The sequence below is a fragment of the Notechis scutatus genome, chromosome 16 (assembly GCF_049901735.1).
Source record: "Notechis scutatus isolate UNSWTSFEM ecotype Mainland chromosome 16, rNotScu1.2, whole genome shotgun sequence".
In the NCBI taxonomy this organism is placed as follows: domain Eukaryota; kingdom Metazoa; phylum Chordata; class Lepidosauria; order Squamata; family Elapidae; genus Notechis; species Notechis scutatus.
In genome coordinates, this window is record NC_142024.1 from 1,208,521 (window position 1) to 1,226,145 (window position 17,625).

The 17,625-nt window shown below is 47.1% G+C and overlaps 1 protein-coding gene across 5 annotated transcripts in view; it reads left to right on the forward strand.

Moving 5' to 3' along the window:
- The window catches only part of CAMTA1 (calmodulin binding transcription activator 1), a 256,312-nt gene extending 238,687 nt beyond the window's left edge, over positions 1-17,625 (forward strand). For 3 of the 5 annotated variants that reach the window (XM_087944631.1, XM_087944633.1, XM_087944636.1), the window contains 3 exons: positions 445-638; positions 1,373-1,447; positions 13,953-17,625. In XM_087944631.1, the coding sequence (XP_087800757.1) occupies positions 445-638; positions 1,373-1,447; positions 13,953-14,016 (333 nt within the window). In that variant the 3' untranslated portion in view covers positions 14,017-17,625. Of the gene's footprint in view, positions 1-444; positions 639-1,372; positions 1,448-6,626; positions 6,658-13,952 lie in introns of all 5 variants that reach the window. The other 2 variants (XM_087944632.1, XM_087944634.1) reach the window with 1 other exon arrangement.

The window sequence follows — 17,625 nt, forward strand, 5'->3', positions numbered from 1 at the left end:
CCAACTGCTGACTAGCGCAACCGGATCGCTAGAACCGGTGCGAACCGTCAGCATACCACTGGGTCTCGGTAACCGCTGCTTTGCTACGGATGGCCAGCCTGTCCTATAAAAGGGGGAGGAGGGAATTGTTCAGGCACACACACACACACACACACACACACACACACACACAGCCAAAGAAGACCTCCACGCTGGTTGTGGAATTCTGGGAGTTGAAGTCCACAGGTCGTCAAGTTGCCACGATTGGAAAACTTAAGACTCTAAAATGCCGCTTGATTCTCCCGAAGAGTAGCATGTTTGCCTGTACACAGCCAGGAGATCTGGGCTAGCCAGCCCTTGTTCAACTCGGGGCGAGCGGCTTCAGTTTCTTTCCTCTCTCTTTCCCACCCCCCTCCTGCCAATCCCGCCCCTCCCCGTGCCTTCTCCCGCCCCTTCCCCACGCAGTATGCACTTTATAAAAAGATGATCCAAGCTGCCATCTTGATCCAGAGCAAATTCCGAAGTTACTACGAGCAGAAGAAATTCCAGCAAAGCCGGAGAGCCGCCGTTCTCATCCAGCAATTTTATCGCAGCTACAAAGAATTTGGCAAGAGGAGGCAAAACCGCCGGACCGCAGCTCTCATGCAGCAGAAGCTCAGGTGGGCCTTTTGGGGGGGGAGGTAAGGACGATGGATGGTTTTGAGGACCTGAGTTTAACAAAGAGAAGGGTGACAGGATGGCAGCCTTCCAGTATTTGAAGGGCTGCCCCAAAGAGGTAGCGGGGGTCTACAAAGCACCTGAAGGCAGGACAAGAAGCAACAGATGGAAACTTACGAAAGGGGAGAGAAGAACGAGGAGGAGAAGGTGGGGGAGAGGAGGAGGAGGGAAGGAGAGGAGAAGGAAAAGAATTAGAAGGAGAGAAGAAGGAGAGGGAGGAGAGGAGAGGAGGAGGAGGAGGAGGAGAGGAGAAGGAAAAGGAGAAAGGAGAGGAGGAGGGAAGGAGAGGAGAGAAGGAGAGAAAGAAAAGAATTAGAGAGGAAAAGGAGAGGAGGAGGAGAGAAGGAGAGGAGAAGGAAAAGGAGAGAGGAAAAGGAGAAGAGGAGGAAGATCTGGGGTCCTTGATGCTCCCTGAGCTATTTTCTTGCGGACATTTTATTACCCAACTAGGTAACATCATCAGTGCTAGAAAAGAGTAGGGTTTGCTCTCTGTATGCATAGTTGGGTAATGAAACACCTGCGAGGAACCAGTCAAGCTCAGAGGGCACCAAGGACCCCTCTCCAACTCCGATTCTTGACATGCAGGCAAACCCCACCCCACCCCCCAAAAATGTTCTGGGTTCTAAATCACCCAACATTTTATGTGTCTGTCCCCCCTTTCTCTCCTCTCCAACAGAAGCAGCCTGCTCACCAAGAAGCAGGACCAAGCTGCTCGCAAGATCATGAGGTTCTTACAGCGCTGTCGCCACAGGTGAGGCACGGCTAGATGTCCCTTGGAGAGGGGGTGTGTGTCCCGGGGAGGGAGAGACGGCTCGGACCACGGCCTGTCCGTCTGAAAGGGGAACCTCATTTCAAGATGACCAGTGTTCGTTGCCAAAATCTTGCCCCGTGGCATGATGGTTAAATGTGTGCACGGAGCTTTCGTACTGCAAGGGTGCACTGTGTCAGGATTCCAGCGATCGCCCTAATTAACTCATGAGCCTCGAGCCAAACTTCAAAAAAAATTCAGAGGATTCATTAGGAGCGACATGCTGGCATGACCTGTAGGAAGCCAACTCTGGCATACATAGTTACAGTCACCTGTGACCCTGTGCTTCCCCCCCCCCTCCCCTCCCCCGGGTGTGCCCTAAATCAATTTCTCCAATTAAGCACAGACACGGGCTAAGGTCATCCATCACGTTCTCCAATTCAAGTTTTTCACGGGCAAAAGCTTCAGTAGCTTAGCTAGAATCTTTTTAAAGATAAAGTTAGAACGTCCTTCTAAGTTCATTTGCTGTACGCTTCTCCAGTCCTTCCCTCCTCCTCCCCCTCCTCTTTCTTATGGCAACTTGGAAGCAAGTGTAGGGATGTTTTACAAGTTGACACGCTGCCCGTCACACTGGAGTTGTTTTTAAGAAGAGGCCGGACCGCCATTTGAGCGGAATGGGGTTCAAACTGGGGGGTTGGGCTAGATAGAAGACCTCCAAGAAGGTCCCTTCCAACGCTCTGATTCTACAACCCCAGATCAGGGAACGTCCGGCTTGCCTGCAGAAGTTGTGGGCGCTCCATCACTGGAGGTCTTCAAGAAGGCACTGGGCAGCCATTGGTCCAGAATGGTCTAGGGCCGTGATGGGGAACCTGTGCCGTGTGCCACGGGGGGCACGCAGAGCCATTTGTATGGGCACGTGGGCCCCTGCCAAACTCACCTGCACTGCACATGCATGCGCGTCTCCCAGCTGATATTCAGCCTTCTTTGAGGCTTTTTTCGGCCTCCCGGAGGCTTGAGGGGAGCCTCTGCAGCCTTTGGAGGCCGAAAAACAGGCCCGTTTCGTCACTTCTGGTATTTCTGGAAATACCGGAAGTGACGAACGGGCCCATTTTTTCGCCTCCAAAGGCTGCAGAGGCTCCCTCGAGCCTCTGGGAGGCCGAAAAGGCCTCAAATGGCCCCAAAATCAGCTGGGAGGCGCATGCGTGCGCAGTGCAGGTAAAGGGGCGTGGGAGAATTATGTGCAGGGGGCATGGGGGGGGCCCCACGCGCATTGCCTTCTGGGTTCTGGCATGTGAGCGCACACACAGTGTTCGGCATAGGAGCCCCAAAAGGTTAGTCACCCCTGGTGTAGGATCTCCTGCTTGATCAGGGGTTGGACTAGAAGACCTCAACGATGTTGAAAGAAAGCAGCATTCATCGGCGGAAATGTCCCCAAACCAACCCAAACCCTCCCATTTCCCACTGGATCATCCCTCCTCTTGGGGAAAATTCAGATATATATATATGCACCTCCACCCGATACGCAGCAGGGGAACGGCATTTGCTCCTGCTGGTGGGGTCTTGCGGGAGGATGTCCCAACTAGGTCAAACAGAGGCTGATAAACGTGGTTTACAGTTCTGGGTGCTTTGAAATTCTTGCTCTTGAAAATCAGCGGAGTGTGAAGTTTCTCCATCTACCCGAGGAGAGAAAAACGATTGATTCAGGGGCTGTTCCAAACCTTGCTTGGTCACTCAGCGTCCAGAATCTGTTTCCAAAAGAGACCCAGGCATTTTAAGGAGCAAAATTAGTGTCTTCAGCAGCTGCAAGCCAACCATTTATCCTCTTCAGAGTTCCTAATTCTCCCTCCCACATCATAATTTGGGCCCCAGGTTATCTCAGCTTGTTGAGGGAGGTTCGCACCACATGCTTTGCATCTGTAGATATAAACTGGCCTGTGAGGGGGTTTTTGTAGCAGGGGTTTAAGGATGCAAAGGTGTTTAGCAGAAGATCAGGGGGTCACCGGAAGCAGGAAGTCCTACCAGTGAGATAAGTTGGTCCTTGAAATAACTTGGTTAGATCACCAGAGAGTCAACAGAACATGAAGTCCTATTGGTGAAATAAGTTGGTCAGATCACCATAGATTAAATGAAATATGAAGTCCTACAAGTGAAATAAGTTGGTTAAATCACCATAGAGTCAACGGAACAGGAAGTCCTACCAGTGAGATATGTTGGTTAAATCACCATAGAGTCAACAGAACAGGAAGTCCTACCAATAAGATATGTTGGTTAAATCACCATAGAGTCAACGGAACAGGAAGTCCTACCAATGAGATATGTTGGTTAAATCACCATAGAGTCAACGGAACAGGAAGTCCTACCAGTGAGATATGTTGGTTAAATCACCATAGAGTCAATGGAACAGGAAGTCCTACCAGTGAAATAAGTTGATCCTTGAAATAAATTGGTTAAATCACCATAGAGTCAATGGAACAGGAAGTCCTACCAGTGAAATAAGTTGGTCCTTGAAATAAATTGGTTAAATCACCATAGAGTCAACGGAACAGGAAGTCCTACCAGTGAAATAAGTTGGTCAGATCACCATAGAGTCAACGGAACAGGAAGTCCTACCAGTGAGATATGTTGGTCAGATCACCATAGAGTCAACGGAACAGGAAGTCCTACCAGTGAGATATGTTGGTTAAATCACCATAGAGTCAATGGAACAGGAAGTCTTACCAGTGAAATAAGTTGGTCCTTGAAATAAATTGGTTAAATCACCATAGAGTCAACGGAACAGGAAGTCCTACCAGTGAGATAAGTTGGTCAGATCACCATAGTTTAAATGAAATATGAAGTCCTACCAATGAGATAAGTTGGTCTACTTTTAAAAAAAAAAGATGCATGGCAATTGGTACACTAAATATGTCTTCCGGAGACCCGGTCAGAATGTCTCTTTCCTTTCTCCCAAACCTCCTTGAGGGACAACTTGTCCTCCAGCCTCTTCTGATCTATTTCATCTTCTCTCTTTGAAGGACCATCTTAGCCAAGGCTAGTCTGGGGTTGGAAGAACTCAAAACGGCTGGGTTTTTTGGGGGGGTACCCAATGCGCTAGTCAGAACTTGTTGGTGTCGGCTGCCTTGTGATTTTCCTTATGGGAAAATTTTGCTTGGTACTCATTGTCTTTGGTGCTCGTTGAGCTCCCGGAACCAATTAACGATGAGTACCCAGGTACCACTGTTGTTCCATCAGATGTTGAACCGGACCCACTCCAGATTCTGCCTGTGAAGAATCGAGATTACAAGTAGTTTACTGTGGTTATTGGGACCGGAAGTCACTGAGTGACACAGTTCCAAAGTGTGCCACCACATGACCATGCCATAAATAACAGTTAGCTGTAGCAGTTCTAGCCATCGCGATTGCTATCCTCACATGTCTGTGGCTTCCGATTTCCCGCCGGCTTCCCCATTGACTTTCCTTATGGGAAGCCAGGAGGAAATGTCAGAAATTGCAATCGTATGATGGGGGCTCACTTCGTCGTTATAGTTGTGATGTCTCTGGATCACAATCACATGTACACAGAGGCCACGCTGCAAGAGCCAGAACTACAAGGACTGGTTGTAATTAAGTTCAACTCCGTTGTACGTTTGAATGGTTGCTGAGCAAGGGGTCCTTCAGTGAGGACCATCTGAATGGCGGGTGATTGAGGGACAGGAAGTCATCTCAAGTAGCTTGGCTGTCTTGGGATTCTAGGAGTCCAGAAGTTCTCAAGGTGTTCAGTGGAACCACCGGCCAGATAAGTGGTCTTTCATCCATTGCATAAGGCAGCAGATGTGGTGATCAGTCCTACCCATTGAACTCAGTGGGACCGGCCCTAGGTGACGGTAGTTCAGTAGGCTATCTTCTGAACTGAAGACCGTCATTATACACTGCTGTTGAGTTGAGCGACGTCTTCCTTGGTGTTTTGTTGCGTGTCCAACCTTACCAACTTTTTTTGTTTTATTTCTGATAAAAAAACATTGCCCCGCATAGCTACCGGTATTTTTGAAAGTGACAGGGCGCTAATGTCAGGGTTCCGGGAGATCGCCCTAATTAAATCATGAGCCTCGACCCAAGTTTAAGCTTCAAAAGAATCCAAAAGATTTATTAGGAGCAACATGCCGGCATGAACCTAAATGAAGCCAACTCTGGCCTACGTCATTTACAGTCCCCCGCGACCCTGTTTTTCCCCCTCCCCCCCCCGGGTGTGTCATCAATCAGATTCTCCAATGAAGCATTTTTCCGGGCGGAAGATCCGGTAGCCTAGGCTACAATTTTTTTAAGATAAGAGGGGAATGTACTTCTGGTTTTAAACTGCCGTACTTCTCCTTTGGATTCCCCTCCCCTCCCTTGGATTCCCCTCCCCTCCCTTGTTTATGGCAACTTCAAAACATGCATAGGAACATTTTACAAGTTGACAGCTAGTCCGTAGGAAGATTGCTCCCCTTGGCTGAGGCTGTCAACCTTCAAGCAGTGCTTGTCATCCTTGTCAACTTTTAAGACTCCCAGAATTCCTCAGCCAGCATGTTATAGGTATGGCTGGCTAGGGAATTCTGGGAGTTGAAGTCCACCCGTCTTTAAAGGTCGCCGGGTTTGAGAAGCACTGCCTTAGCTAATCGGTTAAGGGACTTTGACCAATATACTCAAATATATCCTGTAGCTATTGTTAAATATTCTGTTTTGTGGGACTGCAACTACCTGGGTGTGCCTCCCTCTATGGTTGGTAGAAGAGGTATTCTATCTCGTGCACATCAATACATATACATGGACCTATGACACACGGCAGTTAGCAAGAGCATCGTTGGTGTACGTAGGCGTGGCCTAGTCATCTCAGTGAAGAACAGGGGTTGCTTGGAACGGTGTGTCCGGTTCTGGTCACCACGATACAAAGAAACTGGACAGGTAGTTGTCTGGAATGGCCTAGGATCTCCTCCTTGATCAAAGGGTTGGGTGAAAAGATCTCCACGGCCCCTTCCCAGCCCTAGGAGTCAGGATGTTCGGTGACCCCATCCCCCTATTTGAAAAGTGGTCCCGGAAATGTCCGCTTCCCGCCAGCCAGAATATTCTCAGACCCCTTTCCCCGCCACCCCCCCCAAGTTCTCTGTTGCTGCCGATATGCTAATATATGCTAATAGCTCTTTGCTATTGTTTTGCTCATTCGAAGCCCTCTGATGGATCATAGACGTTACAAAAGGGTGAGTTCAGCTGCCTTCCGGATTGTTTCTCTTCCATTTTAATATATATCTATATATATCTCAAGATATATATATTTATATGTCTCGGGTTTTTCTCTCGCTTTTGTGCTTGCTTGCATGGGGGGGGGGGGCTGCAGCTGAGACGAGAATGCACCGAGTTTTCACATCCCATCGAGTTGCCCCGGCCCAAAGGAGACGTAACTCCGCTGCAGCTACTAACCCGGCTGCTTGCAACCGTCTGCAGGACGTCCAATAAGGTGCATGAAAGGAAAAACCGAGCAGTGGGGGGATCTGTCCATCCATCATGTGGGGCATGCGGAGAGACGGGGGGAAGGAAGGGGACGCAGGAATCTTCTTACCATTTCCGCCAAGCTGGGCTGAAACCGCCGCGCTCAGCCAGAACGTACCAGCATGTCAACCATACGAGAATATTCATGGCACGGAAATGGCCCAAAGCAAAGTGGGGCTCGGTTCGGTGGCCGGGCGGGTCAGAATTATTCTGGAGCACTTCTGGGAAATGGCGGCTGGGCATTGAGTGAGCCAGAGGGGAGGGTTGGGACTGGCCGGCCAGCTGATGCCCCAAATGGGCCAGACCTTGAGGTCCTGAGTTCCTGAGTCCAGGGGATCAGCTCAAGAACGGGGAAAGGACTTGTGGTGGCTTGCAAAGGTGTGAGGATTTCTTGGGAGCCCATGTGATTAATGCTGGGAGCGCAACTGGGCAGTTCTTCGTGGGAAGCCATGATGGATGTCCCATCAGGAAGGTTCTTAACGTGAGGCAGACTTGCCCTCCTCCCGAGTCACGTTTCCTGCGATGCCCGGGAGAGGCCCTGAAGAACCAGCTGGCTGCCACGTTTTCCCACAGTCTCCCCCATCGCCACGTTCATGGCCGTGCCCACCAAGGGGGCAGAGCAGCTGGCCTTCCAGGGACCAGCAACCCAGGTCACCCCCCCCACCCCAGGAAAACAAACAAACAGAATCTTCCCAAGCAAGAGACTTTGAAAAAGTTTCAACCTTATTCCTACTTTTGTGAAAACCAAGAAGGGAATATGCCACCCTATCTTGAAAGGGCATCACTTTAAGATGGCTGGAGAATATCATCTAGAAATAATCCCAGATGGGTTGCATCTGGAACACGATTTCTAGCTTGGCTTGCATAATTAAATATAGAATCAGTGGTCCATGAGAAGGGGGTTGGACTAGATGGCCTCCAGGGTCCCTTCCAACCACGTTACTCGACAATTCCAGATCCAGTAATCAATAGGCTTTCAGAGGTTGTGGGGGCTCCATCACTGGAGGTTTTCAAGAAGAGACTGGACAGCCACTTGGCCGGAATGCTATAGGCCCGGTCTCCTGCTTGGGCAGTGGGTTGGACTAGAAGACCTCCCAGGTCCCTTCCAATTCTGCCATTCTGTTAGACTGCAGCCCGGTTGACCCCACAGTCACCATAATTAGTCTCGAAGGACCTCAAAGCGGGACCAAGAAGACGTCCCTTGCTGCCCATGGTCAGGTCACGGCAGCGATGTCCGAACCGAGGAGACCCCAAAGTAATTTTCTTCCGTTTGATTCTTTCAGGAGCTGGATGCTTTCGAAGTCCAGATCTGTGCCACATGTCCCTCGCTCTCTTTCTCCTTGGCCCTCACTCTCTTTTTGCTTTGCCACCCAATTGGGGGATCTGGAAAAAGAGAGGCTGACCCCCCCATTTCTAAACTAACCCCTTGGTGCTCTTAAGAGGTAACTGATTCCCGCTGCGGGTGTCCATCTATCCATCTTACCTCTGGCTGACCATGTTGTCTGTTCTGGTTGCGCTGTGCCTGCCTCCAGCATTTTTTGTGGGAGGGGAGGGCTGGCATTTGAGAATTGGGGTGCTTGGATGCCATATTCTCTGCTCTGAGAGATGCCCCCCCTTTCAGTCGCTTCCAGCAATCTCCATCTAGATCGGTGGGTGAATGGAAGCGTCTCCAAACGTGGCCTCTTTAAGACTGGCAGACTTCAACTCCCAGAATTCCTCCCGAGGGATTCTGGGAGTTGAAGTCCACCAGTCTTAAAGGGGCCACATTTGGAGGGGGGGGGGGAGGGCAAAGAAACCCTGGTCTAATGTAAACTACAGACAATGCTGGCATGTGTAGAACCCCTGCTTCCTCCATTGCTTGTGTACATCACACAAATTCCTGGGCAAGGATTTCTAATCGGCCCCAAATCCATGCTTGTTGGAATTTGGGTGGGTGGGCCATTACGTGGGCGAGGAAGGGAAATCGGGGTTGCAAGGCCGTCTTCAGACAAACAGAATTAAGCCAACATCCGTATTAACTATCCAAATAAGATTGTGTCTGTGTGTGTGTGTCTGTGTGTGTGTTTGTGTGTGTGTGTGTGGTATTCAACTTTGTTCGGGTATTTTCCCACGTCATTATAGTTGTGCTTTTAAAGTTGTAGCAACGTTTAGTAACAGAAACGGCTGTGAAAGCCTGACTCACAGACAAACACAATACAGAAGCCTGATGATGGCGGATGAGATTCTGCCGAAATGTTGCTACAACTTTAAAAGCACAACTACAATGACGTGGGAAAATACCCGAACAAAGCTGAATACCAGACATACATACATACATACATACATACATACATACATACATACATATACATACATACATACATACATACAGTATATGCAGGTCTTGGCGTGTTTGACCTGAACAGGCCAAGACCTGCATACCTGTACCTGTGAAAATCTACGAAAAATATATATATATATAAAATATATATATTTAATATATATATATATATATATATATATATAAATATATATATATATATATATATATATATATATATATATATAAAATATATATATATAAATAAAATTTAAAAACTTATCTGGGATAAAAGCAAGCACGTTTAAATGTGTCATGGAAAGACCGGTAGGTCTGGCTTAAATCTGCGTGTGGATTCAGGTGTTTTTCCTCCAAGGCTTCAGAGAATGGCCTTGGGAAGGGATCCCCAGGCCAGATTGCTTGTAACAGCCCCCCCAAAGCTCTACATCACATTTGCACACCCTTCAAAAAGACAATAAAAAGCGGATAAGGAAACAAAAAGGCATCCTCTATAACAACCCGGATAAGCAGGGATTAACACCAGACAAACAAGTAGAAAGTAATCAAGGAGCTACAAGGGTGTGTGTGTGTGTGGAGAATCACACCTTCCCCAACACTTGGTAGGGTAAGAGGGAGCAAACTCCACACTCAATATCTCTGATGATGTTACCTAGTTGGGTAATGAAACGTCTGTGAGCAAAAAACCCAGCTCAGAGAACACCAAGGACCCCATAGTCCTCCTTCTCCTCCTTCCTTCTTCCTCCCTTCTCCTTCTTTCTTCCTTTTCTCTCCTCCTCCTCCCTTTCCTCTACTCCTCAAACCCCACTCCCTTCTAGCCCTGATGACGTCACCTAGTTGGGTAATGAAATGTCTATGAACAAAGAGGCCAAACTCAATAGAGCACCAAGGATTTCGACCTTCATCTCTTCTCTTTGTATTATCAGATGGGTTTTACGGTGAGGGAAACATCGGTGTCCCACCTCCAAAACTTTTCAGTGACTTCGGAGCAATTCGGGTTCTACTTTACACACCGGGAACACTCGAACTCTCTCCCTGCTCCTCTATAGTGCTGTAAAGCACTGTAAAGCGGTATATAACACTAAGTGCTTTTGCTATTTGACCCAAAGTCTTCTTTTTTAAAAAATTGAAGCCTTGAAGTAAAACAAGAGTTGGGAAAGGAATTGGAGGAGGAAGGTAGGGATTGAAATACTTGCGTGTCTTACACATCTGCCTGGGTGCAAGTTAGGGAACCTTGCCTTCAATTCAGCCTCCGTGGAAACGTTTTCCTCCAAAACGCAGGACGATTTCAGGTCCTTCGCCTGGTTAGGATCTTTTTGGACCAGCCATCCACTGGTTCATTTCAGAAAAAAGAAAACAAAAAAACCATAAAGAGATTTCCCCCTTCAGGTGTGCACCTGCTTTTCTGTTGCGCGGGGGGGATGGACGGAGCCAGGGTCAGTCGTGACGTTCAGCATCGCCTCGTCAGCATAACCTGTGGGGTTTGGTCTCTTTTGAAACTGAGTTTGCTGCAGCTCGGGGGAGGAGGGGGAAGGTGGTCCAGTTCATCATGAAGCATCCTTTGATTTTTCACACGAGCATCCCAAGGAAAGGTTTCGGCGCTTCCGCCTTCTTGCCAACGCTGGGAGGGTTTGCATGTATCCTCACAACCGGGCGAACACCCATGGCACCGGGCAAGCATGACTTGCTTTTTTCCTTGGCCCAGCCAGCCAGTCCGGTTAATCTAGGTTTGGCATGAGTTTGGCATGTCTGATTGAAACCGTCCGCCCTGCGCAGCCCGGCACAGGGGGTTCTGACGGCGGGAACAGAGGTCTTGCATGGGGGAGCACGCCGTTCCACCTCCAAAATGCAGCGCAGGAGCTCCCGTCTTTCTCACACGCCTCCCCCCTTTTGCAGAGCAGAGAGATTGGAGAGAAACGGATTGCAAGAGAGTAATGTGCCTGACCTCCTTGGTTTTCTCTTCCTTGGGTGGGGGGGGGGGGGAGCGGGGCCAAAAGGGGTTTCTTTGCTCCTGGATGCCTTTCCCTGATGGCTTTGCTTGCTTGGGGGTCTCCAAACCTGGCCCCTTTATGACATGTGGACTTCAACTCCCAGAATCCCCCAGCCAGCATCAATTTTTCCCTAGCTCAGTTTCCTTTTGGTCTGATACTCACCATCTTTATTGCATGAACTAGCACAGGGTGTGTGTGTGTGTGTGTGTGTGTTGGCCACTTTATGACTTGTGGACTTGGTGGCTGGCTGAGGGATTCTGGGAGTTGGAAGTCCACGAGGCTTAAAGGGGCCAGGTTTGGAGACCGCCCTGGGCTAGTCCGTGCAGTGAGATGGCTAGCATCGGACAGAAAGGAAAGACTTAGGGTGTGATGACCCAGGGTGGGATACAAAACAAACACAGTCACAGAAAACAGGTGAAGCCCCTTTTATTCCTTCACTTTGCTTCTAAACTCCAAATATCCTTAATGGAAGACAAAAAACTCCCCCACAAACAGTTACAAGAAGGAGGAAAAAAGCAACACAATCCAGGCTGGAGGACGCCCACAGATATCAGGACACACACTGGGAAGGATGCCAAACTCAGAGAGGAACTATAAACTAGAGATATTTCCAGGCTTTGTTTCCAGCGTTCACCCATACGCAGGTCCGTCCTCTTATTCAATTGTCACAGCTGCAGCCCATGAAGAGGGTCAAGGCCCTCTCCTCCAGAGTAGACCACGTCTCTCCCTGATCCTCTCTTCCCTGCGTGCCCTAGGATGGAGAGGGGATGGGCCTGGGTCCTCCTCTGACTGCTCAGCCGGTCTCCGCCCTTCCCCAGCCGCCTCCGTAACCTCCGGAGCCCCACTTCCACTCCCTGTGGGCTCTTCCTCCTCTCCCTCGGACTCAGTCTCCACCAGGGCCATGACATAGGGTGAGCACTGTGTCGTGGCAAAAGGGGAATGCCAGACAGTGGCAGGGTTCACGCTAAACTCTAAACCTGGGTTCACAAAGTACAGTGGCTGTGTTCACATGCCGGGCCCAAAGTAGCCCCATAACAGCGGAACTAGAAATTTGAAATTCCTGTTGAGAAATCTCTGAAAACCCGCTCTCCTCCTGGACTACGGGGTTTGCCTGCTGTCCTTGGGCAAGAAAATGGAACCTCTCACTCTTCTTCTTTTGTTACACAATAGCCTCTAGTTGTGCTATAGGGGGTGTCCTCGCTTACCAACGGTTCAGTGACCGCCCGACGTTACAGCGGTGCTGAAAAAAATAGGACCCATGCCTGCATTTGTGGCCTCGTATGTCACACAATTGCCATTATATCGCTGTCGCTTTTCTTACACATCTCCCTTTGCAGAGCAAAGAGATTGGAGAGAAATGAAGAGAAGAAGCCATGGACAATACACATTGCAAAAGCCAGTTTGGTGTGATTATTAAGGCACCAGGCTAGAAATGGACAGACTATGAGTTCTAGTCCCAGCTTAGGGATTAAAACTGCTGGGTGATTTGGGATAAATCATCAGGTGGCCGTGAATTCTGGTTCCTCCTTCGGCATGAAAACCAACTGGGTGACTTTGTCCAGTCACTTTCTCTCAAGCTCACCTCACCTCACAAGGTTGTTGTTTGGGGAGGTGAGAGAGGGAGGAGTATTCGATATGTTCACCCCCCCCCTTGTGTTATTTATAAAAATAGTAAAGATGGGATAGACGTAAATAAATGTGAGGGTGCTGTGAGCACACACAGCAAGCATGTTGTGCAAACCGCCTGGTATATTTCCCCGTGCCTCGTCTGATTGCTCTCTTGTAATCCCTTTCTCTTCAATGAATGTAAATTCTTCAACATCAATTCCCTTTTTGCTAATACTTCTGAGCTAGTTTGCTGGGTGGAACTGGAAGGATGATTTGGTCTGGCACCTGGGGGGAAAGGGTTATATTCTTACCTATGCCTTCTGGATCGTTGCAAGCTTCCTGCAATCATTGTATAGTCCTCGGCGTACGACCAAAATTGGGACCAGAAATTTCCATTGTTTAAGCAAAGCGGTTCTTAAGCCATTAGGTGCCCATAATTGGACCTTTTAAGGACCTTTCTTTGCCACCGTTAAGCAAGTCGTGGCAGCTGTTCAAAGAATCACAGGGTCGTTAAGTGAACCCAGCTCCCCCCACTGATGTGGCCAGTTGGGAATGTCACAAAATGGTGACTCCATGAACCCTGGGGTGTGGCGACCACCATAAATACCACCAGCCGCCAAGCGCCCGAATTTGATGGGGATACCGTGACGAATGTAAGTGCGAGGGCCAACGGTTGTAAGCCATGCTTTTCTTTTTTTAGCGCCTTTGTAACTTTGAACGGTCACAAAACGAATGCTCATAAACCGAGAAATAAAAGAAAACCTCCCAGAACTAAAAACCACTGGAGATTTTAAAGAACAGATTGGACAATGATATGTCTGAAAAGGCAAGGACTGCCTTGCCGTTCTTGCGGAGGAAGTCGCTAAATGATGTAGGGTCTCCTGTTTGGGGGTTGGACTAGATGACCTACAAGATCCCTTCCAACTCTGATTCTCTGTTAAATACGTTGCCGTGCGCCTGCGTTCAACCGCGAAAGACAGGCGTTCGATATTTCCGACATTCTTAAGAAAGGGACCCTTACATCTCCTTCTCCTCTTTCTTCCTTCCTTTTGTGTGTATGTGTGTGTGTGTCTGTTTTTTGTCTCCCCAGAGCGAAAGACTCGAAAAAGGAACTTGAAGAACGAGATCCCGGCGGCGACGAGAGCATCCCATAACAGCCCGGGAAGGAGTGGGCCGTCGTCTTTTCGGACTGTTTCCATTTTATTTTATTTTTATTTTTTCTGTTTTCAACAGAAACATGCAACGACAATTTCAAACAAAAAAAAAAAAAAGAAAAATGATTTTGATTATTTAAAAAAACGAACAAAAACAAACAAGAAAAAAAAAGACTTTTGACTGCCGCTGCCGAGAATCTTATCGGCGGCGGGATTTTAAAACGGTAATGTTTAGTCATTACATTTGCACTTTCACGGACAATTTTTAATTTGTTCAGCAAGGCATCCTTGGAAATCAACTCTTTGGTTGGATCATCGGGGCTGGGGTGAGGGACGGGGCTGGGGTGGGAAGGGGGTCTAGGGGGGGAGGGGAGGAGGGGGAGGAAAAAGAGCAACACCCGGAAAGGCGTTTTCATGAGTTTTCCTTCATTCCTCTGTGAAACGAGTTACGAGAAGCAATCCAATCGATCATGTAATATTTATTATATATTTTTGTTTTCCATAGAGGGCTGTTAACTCAAAACGACAAAAAAAAGAAAAGAAAAAAAAACACAAAAAAAAATCCATGTGTGGAACTGTACAAATACGATACCAAAAAAAAAAAAAAACCAAAAAAATTAATAATAATAATAATAACGACACGAATACTAATTGCGCAAAACAAACAAACAAACACCCCCCACCGATCCGAGAATGGCAAATTCTTTCCGAGATAACGTTGTGGGAATTTGTCCGTGGGAACCGCCTCAGAGGACCTTCTGTCTCATCTGCTCCGTCCATCTCCATCCTCCTCTCGCTCGTCCATCTTTTCCGTTCTTCGTTGAGGCCGCCACCGTTTCGATCGGCTGATTTTCCTCCTCCTCCTTTTTTTCTTCCCTTTTTTCCACCCCCCACCCCCCCGAGAGATATTTTGCGCCCTTCCTCCTCGAGTTTTTATTTTCCAGGAAGTATCAGTGTTTTTTAAGGCAAACGGGTATTTTAACGCGGGCTGGTGTTGGGGTGCCGAGAGAGAACGGGGTGAACAGATCAAGCGGAGCTGTTCCTTTATCGGTGTCTTTTTTCTCTCTCTCTCTTGAAAGCCTTCAAGTCTATCAACTGCCATATGCACTTCTCATATTTGGCACTTTATTTTCTGGCCTTACTTCACATAAGAGTTTTACTTATTTAATGGCGATGGGTTTGTAAAGCATTTTTGGTAACATTTGCAGACCTCTAGTTCGACTTGAGTCATGTGCAGAGATGCTGTCCGGACAGTACTGATCAACGAAGGGTGTGGTGCTGCATTCCACCCAGAAAAAAATATTGTTTTGGCTATTTCATCAAAAAAACAACAACAACCAACCAACCAACAGAAGGAAGAAGAAAAGAAAGAAAGAAAAAGAAAGAAAGAATAGAAGGAAAGAAAGAAAGATAGAGAAGAGAAAAGAGAAAGAAAGAAAGAAGAGAAAGAAAGAAAGAAAGAAAGAAAGAAAGAAAGAAAGAAAGAAAGAAAAGAAAGAAAGAAAGAAAGAAAGAAAGAAAGAAAGAAAGAAAGAAGAAAAGAAAGAAGAAGAAAGAGAAAGAAAGAAAAAAGAATGAATCAAAATCTAGGCAGTTTCTGTATATAGAGAGATGGTTAGAAATGGCAATGAAAAAAAAATATTGGAGGGAATATATTAATTAATTGCTAAATATTTTATTCACAAAGGGTCAATAGCTTGGCAAGAGAAATTTGCGTATTTGTATAGTTTTGTCTGAATGAACAAGAAAAAAGTGTGGATGTTTGTACATATTGTATATATTAAAACAGAGGTGCATGAATTCAAGGAAAAAAGAAATGAAAAAAGTAAAGCATTAGTGGCTTACGGTCTGTAAAACGAAACAAAAACTTTATTTCACTATAAGAAACTTTATTTTAAATGTTCTTTAGAAGAACATTTTGCTAAAGCATGAATAAAACTGCAGAAGCAAAAAAGAGCTAATGTATTTAGACTTAGGAAAAAAAAGGCAAAGTAACATTACTTTAAAAAAAAGAGATATGTTTACATTTGATTTTGGCTACCAGGAGTTTTTAAATTTCTTTTAACCTGGGTTATCTTTTTTATTATTATTATTTTGTTCTTATTTTATTTAATTTCTCTCTCTCTTTTTTGTTTGCCAATGGTGCCAAGTAAAGTGAATGCTAATATTGCTTAACGGAAAAAAAATTAAGTTATTTTGCAAAGCAGATAATCATAAGAATTCAAAATTGTATCTAGCTTAGCACCATACACTCACTCCAATAAAAAAAAAAAAACACTTAGAATGAACATAAACTTTAAAAAAAAAATTAAAAAAACAAAAATAGTACGAAAGTAGAAAAAAAAGTTTCACTTGACCATATTTCCTGCTGAAAGTCAGACGATGTACTAAATTGCACAAAAAATAATAATTTTAAAGTTTTAAAAAAAGATAATAATAATAATAATAAAAAGATGGAAAGGATACGTAGGGGTATCATGGTATATTTGCTATTTCCAGCGAGAGAGAGAAAGAGAGAGAGAAAGAGGAAGAGCAGCCAACGAAAATTCTTTAAAATTCATCCTTTTTCCGACAAGTTGAAATGCACATTGCAACACCGGGAATCCAGTTGTGCGCGGTGGCTTCCAAGGAAGCGCTCAATCCCTCCCATGTCTGCTCCCCCCTCTGCCCCCCCGCTCCATCCAGGGTGCATGTTGCTAGTGCCAGTTGGCCTTCTGGAATGCAAGTTGGATCTCCGAGGATCCCAGTTGCTTCATTCAAACATTCCATTTGTTTCTGGATGGTTGGTTGTGAGAATCGGTGTCCTCACCATTCTGCACAACATATCTCAACCTGCAACGATGGAGAACCTGGCCTGGCCTGAGATCCAGGTGCCTTTTCTGTCGTTTCTGATTGTTTCTCTCTCTCTCTCTCTTTTTAATCACTTCTGTTCACTGCCAGGACCAACCCAAGATCCCCGGGCGGGTGTGATGTTGCGTTGCTGTACACGCTCGCCGCTCCGTGCAGCGGTGTGTGGCTGTTTCAACCCGCAAAACAAACCGATTTAGAATCCCTGCCTCGCCCATGATGCTGAAGGCACGTCAAAGACCTTCTTCAGGTGTTCCGCCAACCCTCTCTGGATGGCGTCATTGACCCTGCTGTCCACCAGGGTTGCCGCAACATCTGAAGAAGGTTCTTGACGTATGGTTGACCAGACAGAAGACCTACCCACCCCTTGGCCGAGCAGTAGCTGCCACCTTCCTTCAGATGGATGTGGCTTTTCCTGGCCACAAGATTGACCTCAGGAGTGATTCCACCATCATTCCTTCCAAATACAGACTTGATTGGTAGGCAGCCTGTCTTCTGGTGGACCCCGAGGCTGCCTGCAAGACGAGTTGAGCAACGTTATACTACCTGCAGTCCCTTTGCACCACCCATGCCCACATCCCAAAAGAGTTTTTGGGGCAATCGACGACCTCTGGCACATTCTGTGTAGACCGTGTCATGTTTCGGGGCATGTCCCTTCTCGGGGATTCAGGATTCTGCATCAGGATGGGGCCTAAAGTCCTCTCCTGTTTGCTCGATCCTAAAACCAGATCGGAGAACGCTCTCGTGTCTCCCACCCACCCC